The sequence below is a fragment of the Marmota monax genome, unplaced genomic scaffold, assembly GCF_021218885.2.
Source record: "Marmota monax isolate L192 unplaced genomic scaffold, Marmota_monax_Labrador192_F-V1.1 WCK01_AAM20220418_F8-fsc00009, whole genome shotgun sequence".
Classification (NCBI taxonomy): Eukaryota; Metazoa; Chordata; class Mammalia; order Rodentia; family Sciuridae; genus Marmota; species Marmota monax.
This window is the reverse complement of record NW_026694710.1, coordinates 22137158-22144859: the sequence shown is the minus strand read 5'-3', so window position 1 is coordinate 22144859 and position 7702 is coordinate 22137158. Positions and strand designations below refer to the sequence as shown.

The following is a 7702-nucleotide window of genomic DNA, read 5'->3' as shown; positions in this document are numbered from 1 at the left end:
TACTGATTTCAGCCACAGGACCTTCGACTTACTCAAAAGTAAAAAGTTTGGTACACTTATGAGGGAGAGAGGGGAGGGAGGGAGGGAAGGAGGCGGGGGCGGGGGGAGAGAGAGAGAGAGAGAGAGAGAGAGAGAGAGAGAGAGAGAGAGAGAGAGAGACTGCCTAAGAAGAAAGGAGGAAGAGAAGGAAGGAAAACCAGATGAAAGAAAAAAAATCCCCCTCTTTTTCTTACCTAGGAGAATTTACAACATTTTAGGACGTGCAAAGATCTTCTAAGTTATCTAGTTCAATGTCACTGTTTTACAGAAGAAAATCTGAGGCTCAGAGAGGTAAAGAGCCTCTTCTAAAATCACAGAGCTAGTGAACAGATGAACTGAATCTTCCTGCAGCACTTTCTCCAGCCCACTGTCCTATCATCTACACACACACATGAACAGCAGCTCTGAGGACTGGGGGACCTCCCTGGGCAACCCCCTCTGTGTCTGGAGAATCCAGTCCTGTGTTGGCACACAGGCACTTGTCTTTGTGCTGGGAGGGCAGGGCTTGATTGAGCCCCTGGTCCCTGGCCAGAGCAGCAGAGCTGGGGAAGTATCCAGGAGACAGCCCTGAATAGGAGGGAGGCTTCTGCCTGGGAGGGGCCTCCTGGCTCTCCACTGAAGACTGTGTAGGAATGCTTCACAAGAAGATTGGGAAATCTCTCCAGGACAGTAAACAACTTCCACTGTTCAGTGGGTGGCCAAGGATAAACTACTCATGCAAATAAAATCTGATTAAATGTCTCCCTGCTACTTTCCCCCCTTCTCTCCTCCTCTTTTTTTTTTTTTCCATAAACCACTAAGGTGATTTATTTTTTTCACATATCCAAACCTTGGCTATTTAGAAACCCTGCACATCTATTTCAGATGGAGTTAGTGGTGACGTCCAGGCATGATGATGTCCTCAAGTACCTGCAATCTTTGCAGATCCACCACTATTTCCTGCCACTGAGCAGCAAGTCCATGCACTTCTGCACACACAACAGTGGGTAGAGTATGGAGCTATGGTGGATTCAAATTCTCTGTCCCTCTCTAGCTGTATGTCCATGAGGAAATTACTTGATGTTGCTGAGCCTCACCTTCCACAGTGAGAAGAGATTTTGGCACATGAAATCATGAGGCAAATTCTGAGATGCATTCTATCACACAGATGTGGTGACAATGTCTGTATCAGATAAAAATCATTTATTCATTCATTTACCATGCATTGACTTTATGGTTGAGGCACTCTTCTAGGTTCTTAGGGTCCAAGAGGAAACTGAAAATATAAATTCCCTATCCTTATGGAGACAGGCTTCTTCTAGGGAAGCTGCATGGTGCCTGGCACATAATAAGCACTCAGTTAATACGTAGAGAATGATGGCATAAGAAAAGTGAAACAGGGAGAAAATTTCCAATATTATTCAATATATAACATATCTAATAATCAGTTTGATGAAGAAACATAAACGGCAATTTTAAATAAGTCGTTACAAGTTACATGGTGGTAAGTGGTATTCCACAAACTTTACTAATGGAGGTGATATTTGAGTTGAGAGTTAAATACATGTGAGATAGCAATCAGTGGATATTTATTAATCATTTATCCACCAAGAGCATATTTAGATTATTTAGATCTCATACAAGCAGCAAAGAGGTCCCATTATTATCAAACAAGCAAGTTACATGGAAAAGGGGCCCATGTCCCCACCCCCACTGCACTCCCTTCTCCCCCTGACCCATACCTGTGGCCTGCTGGGAGGTCCTCTGTGATCAAACCGCAGAAGAGAAGAATCAGGCCTGGTTTCCAGATGGTCATGAAGAAGGTGCAGGCAACACAAGGAAGTGGTCAGCTGAGCACCGCAGTCCCATTCCAGCACATTCCTGGGGACAGTGGAAAAGGCATATCCTCCCAGAGGCAAGAACCTGGCTGTGCACTTTGACTGGCAGGAGAAATGGCCACACTGTAATTACATGCCAATCCACAGGTCAGAGAGCCGACGGTTCAGCAGGGTGGTCAGGAACACAGAAGAAAGTTCAGTTTGTGTCCACATTCCCACCTCCTCTACCAGGCCGTGGACTCCTCCAAGGCAAGGACTGTCCGTCAGCCACTTTTCATTCATTTGGATCTTGGAGTGCAAACAGACACCCAAACCATGGGAAGCAAAGACAGGACAGGGTAATCCGGGCAGGAAAAAAAACACCTATCTGCTTGGCTTACAATTCTAGAGGACGTGGAGTTCAAGAAGGGACCCTGGCATCGGGCAAGGGCAAGGGTCTTTGCAGCATCTTGTCACGGTGGGAGGCAGCACATGGAGAAAGTGGGCTTGGTGGCTCCGGCCCCCTTCACTTCTTATACAGCCTCTAATGCCATCATGGGGCCTCACCTCAGGGCTTCATCTAGTCCAAATTACCCACAAAGATCCCACCTCTAAATACCATCATCATATTAATTTGGGGATAAAGTTTCCAGCAAACGAACATTTTGGAGACACATTAAAACCAGAGTAGGCATCAATCTCTCTCTAAGACTAAGTTTATTGTAAACTTTGTATCTAGGTATGGAGTTCAGTAGAGCCAGTCCTATTTCAATAGTGTAATGTCTTTTCCCCTTAGTGTCTAGGAAGAAGCTACATATGCAACACAGTAAAACCTAGTCAGTTAGTCTATGTGACAGACAGGTATGAAAGAACAGACAGGAGAGATTTTAAGATGCCCCTTCTTGTTATTCTACTCTGTTTTTTTTTTTTTTTCACTTTTCATAGAGATCAAGTATATGATCTGCTTTTACCCATTACAAACTTCATTGTTTTGGTAATTATTTTAAGCAGTGTTCTCAGCTGTGCTCAAGTCAGGATCAAATATTTTGGGGGGGCCTGGGGTCACGGTTCAGTGGTAGAGTGCTCACCTAGTTCCTGAAAGGCACTGGGTTTGATCATCAGCACCACATAAAAGTAAATAAAATAAAGATATTGTGTCTAACTACAACTAAAAAATATATTTTACAAATAAATTTAGGGAACTGACAAGGTTATGGGTTCATTTCCATCCTGGGAAGGACTGGCCGATCACGCATTTACCTTGAAGTTGTGATTTTTGGATATTTTACAGGTAGACTGGGAACAACGTGACTTAGATAGGAAAGATGCACTTCTTGGCATGGGTGAAATTAAAAACTCTGTGTGCAGTGGTTTAAATTTTAAGTGTAAATGACTTATTTGGTTTGAAGTGAAGTCACAAGTTAGGCACATGAAAGTGGATCTAATGAGGTTTGCTTCACATTAGGCATCATGTCTATTTCCTTTCTACAAGCTGATAAATAATGCATCAATTGTAAACTGAAATTGTCATGCAAAAATGACCCTGGATTCAGAGCTCTTATGGAAGTCTTTTTGCATATTCTGCAAAAGGAATCAAGAACAAAGTCGACTTGCTTGGAATTAAATACAAAGTTAATGAACAGACTGAGATTGGACATTTCTCCTTTTTGAGTACACACACAGACACACACACATACATATGCACACATATACACATACACATATGTATATATAATATGAAAATGTGCACTGTACATACATATATATGCATATACATGTGCACATATATATAGTATATAGATATAAAATTATGGTAAAATACATATGCTGTGTCATGTTAATTATTTCAAATACATGATTCAGAGGCATTAATTATAATCAACATATTGTGCATGCTTCATCAATATTTTCAAAACATGTCATTACCCAAAACAGAAACTTTGTACTTATTAACCAGTAGCTCCTTGTCACTCCCTCCCCTCTCCCCTGGAAACCTATAATCAACTTTCTCCCTCGGTGAATTTGCCATTCTAAGTATTTTACATAAGTGGAATCATAAAATATTTGTTATTTTGTGCTATTCATGCTGTACCATATATCAAAACTTATTAGTTTTCATACCTGAACAATATTCCATTGTATGGATAGATCATGTTTTGTTTATCTGGACAACTGTTATGGATACTTGAGTTGCTTTTACCTCTTGATAATTATAAAAGGTGAGACTGACTTTTAACATATAAATAGAAATAGCTAGGATACCCCTTGAATTTTAAATTTTTTTCTGGTAGTCATGTATTGTGGCACACAACTGTAATTCCAGTGACTTCGGAGGCTGAAGCAGGAGGATGACAATTTCAAGATCAGCCTCAGAAATTTAATGAAGACCTAAGCAATTTATCAAGACCCTGTCTCAAAATTTAAAAATAAACCAAAAGTATGCTGGGATATGGCTCAGTGGTTAAGTGCCCTTGTGTTTAACTCTGGGTACAAAACAAAACAAAAAAATCTTTAAGGGTTCTTTTTTCAAAGTTGTTATTCCCTCTCCTCAGAACGAAGAAAAAAATAAACTATACATCTTGGGAGAGGAGAAATTGAATTTTAAAGGACTGGTACAAATTGAAAAAAATGACAGCAAATAGAAAAAAAAATGCATAGTCTTTTTATGTTTTTGGAAAATAGTTAATAGACTTCTCTACTTGAAAAGGTAAATTCCCAAACTATTTAGTAGAAGCAGTTTTCTTTTAAAATTATCTTTCATCTGTATCTCCCTATGTATGAGAAGAAGGAACAGAGATAACACTCAACCTTTTCTTTTCCATTATTTGAATATTTCAGGAAAATAAAATGACCTTTATTGTCTCAAAAACTGCATTTTTTTTTGTAGTTCAGAAAAAGCAAACTATTTCTCTTTACTCAACTCACCCTCTGGTCACCAAATATGTGGGTCTTTCCCAACTCCAAGCAGTTCTCCTCAGGAGATACCAACCAACTGGGTGTCCTCCAATTTATTTGAGTTTCCTAAGGCAACATCAGATTCTGTAGAGTAGGGTCTTGGTCCCATGATTAACCCCACTTCAGAAGCCACTTGCAGGTCAAGGCTGCCACCTGTGTTTCTGGCCCACCAGCTACAAATTAAGTTCCTTGCAAACTCTCCCTCTGGGTCAGTAAAAGCTACCACAACTCACAGAACTCAGAAAACAGCTTACGTACTCGATTCCTGGTTTACGACTAAAGGATACACTCAGAAACTTCCAAGTGAGAGAGTGCGTAGCTCACAGTACAGGGGAGGGGTCAAGAAGCTTCCCTGTCCTCTCCAAGCACGCTGCCCTCCCAGGAACTACACATGTTCTCCAACTTCTATGGCTTGTGTATGAGATGTCCCCCCAAAGCTCCTGTGTTAATGCAGCAATGTTCAGAGGTGAGACCATTGGGTGGTGAGAGGTGTGTGACCTAATCAGTGGATCCTAGTGGGGATAGATTGATTGGGTGATAACTGTAGGAGGCGTGGCTGGAGGAGGTGGGTCACTGGGGACATGCCCTGGTTCACTTTTCGCCTGTCCAATGTCTTTCCTCTGTCTCTGATTCCTTGTCACCAGGAACAGAGCAGTGCCCCTCTACCACACTCTTCCACATTGATGTTCTGCCTCCTTTGGGCCTAGAGCAATGGAGTGGTCAGACCATGCATGAAATCTCTGAAACTGTGAGCCAAACAGACTTTCCCTTTTCTGCATTGTTATTGTTGGGTGTTTTGGTCACAGCCTTGCAGAATTGCCTGGCAGTTCCACCAGAAGCTCTTGACTATGCCCTTCTGGGTTTTAGTGGATGCTTGGTTCAGGAGGATTGCTTGATAAAAACCAATGGACGTTGGACAATAACACTTCCTTCTACACTGGCTGATTAAATAGCTGGTCACTGTTCACCAACTTTACTCTCTGTACATCTCTCTGTCCCCAGGACATCAGCAGAGGGAGAGTGGAAAAGAGGCGAAGGAAAACTTAGATCCTTAGGACAAGGGGGCTCCCAGGGCAGCCAGCTCCCACCCTATGGTTGTTCAGAAGCTTTGCAAAGGTCTCTCCCTTCAGGTAATCTCAGGTGTGGCTTGTTATAAATTACCCCAAATTCTCTTATCACATTTATGGCTCTTAACATGTAGAAAAATCCTAGGGTTTTAGGAGCTCTGAACCAGGAATAGTGATAAAGGTCCAAATAGAGTATATACCTCTGACTATATCACTTCCCATTTGCCCATGGCTCTGATTTAGGTTTAGAGGCATAAATTTGGTTTCAGATGTACTAGCCCTAATGTTCAGGGCAACGCAATGATATCTGAAGAAATGTTCAGTCGTTGGCAGTGGATTCCTACGTATAGACCCTTTGCATGGGTGTACACAAAGTATGTTAAAAGAGAAATGATTGGAACAAATATACATACATTAAGGCTGTTCCCACAACCATTCCTTCAATCAAATGTTATTTCCATTTAGCACACAAGCAAACTGACCTTCTGAAAGGGTTAATCAGAGTTGCCTAATATTACCCGGATTTTAAGTGAAGATGCCAACATTTAAAACCCAGTTTTCTTACTGAGTAGAAAATAAACAGATAAATAGAGAAAAGAAATGTAAATCACAGCTGAATTGGATACTTGAAGTGCAAATCAGAACTAGGTACAGTCTTTAATTGTGTGGAAAATGTAAATTGCTACTAAAGATAGAACTTCCAAATTAAAGAAAGTGGAAATAGAATCTGCCATGCATTCTCTTTTGAATTCTGTATACAGCTTTTAATATCCAGTGTTAAATGCTTCAGTAGCATTCTTTAATGCTTGACAAATTGTCTAAGAGGCGTGATGGGTCTGCCAGGGTTTGTGCTTTCCTAACATGAAGTTGACCCCAACCCACAATCTGTTCAAAGTGTGTCTTTCCTCACATGGTTTGGTTGAGCTATAATAAAATTCAGAGGAAGCAGCACTGGAATATATGCTTGCATCCTATTTATGGATCAAATAGATCTATGCAAAATCATTTCCTCACCATCACATATAATCAAAAGATGGGATTGCAAATAATTTATCACCTTAGGTCAAAGTAGGCCCAAGGAATTATGGTAATGATGTCTTATATTTGCATAATGAACCTTCATATTATGAAAGCTTATACCTATATTAATCTCCCATTTTAAATATGACCAAAGATCTATTAAAGAGGTGCTATGTCCATTTTCCTGGGTTGGCATTGTTGAAGCAATATAATATGAAAATCGTTTCCCTAAGCAACACTTTACACTTTTGCTTGGGCCTTTTAGAACACTCTGGCCCCAGCCAGCTACCATATAAACCACAAGTCTGCCACACTGTGATGTTGGCCATAACTTCAAGTTGGCTACATAGCAAGAGAGAGAGGGAGAGAGAGAGAATGATGCCTAGTCTCTACCCAGGCATTGCAGTCATCTCAATGTGGGCACCAAATGGGATTAAAGAAGACACCTTGGGCATCTTCCCAGTTCAACCTTCTGATGACTTCCACCTTAGCCACCATCTGACCATAACTGGATGAACCCCAAGTATTCCTGCCATCTGCGCCTACTAATTCTCAGAAACTTAGGAGATAATAAATTCTTTCTTTAAACCATCATTCTTTGGAATGGTTTGGTACACAGGCATATGTAACTGGTACAACAGGTCTGCTAAAGTTTTATTGGTTTTCCTCTCACACCCAAAACACTGCTAAATAGGGAGCATAAGTGTAGCCAGCAACTCCTATCTGAGTACCTGAGTAGGCAGAGAACCATGTGAGGCACGGGTTTGCCCAGTCAGCATGGGTCTTTCCTTGGGAAGCCAGTGAATAGACCACAAATACATAGCT

General features: G+C 41.1%; 1 protein-coding gene across 1 annotated transcript in view; it reads right to left on the bottom strand.

The window, feature by feature from the left end:
- Positions 1 to 1265: 1265 nt before the first annotated feature.
- Hs3st1 (heparan sulfate-glucosamine 3-sulfotransferase 1) overlaps positions 1266 to 7702 on the bottom strand; it is a 45013-nt gene continuing 38576 nt past the window's right edge. The window contains exon 2 of the mRNA XM_058572403.1: positions 1266 to 1958. Within this exon, the coding sequence (XP_058428386.1) occupies positions 1698 to 1958 (261 nt within the window). The 3' untranslated portion in view covers positions 1266 to 1697. The remainder of the gene's footprint in view (positions 1959 to 7702) is intronic.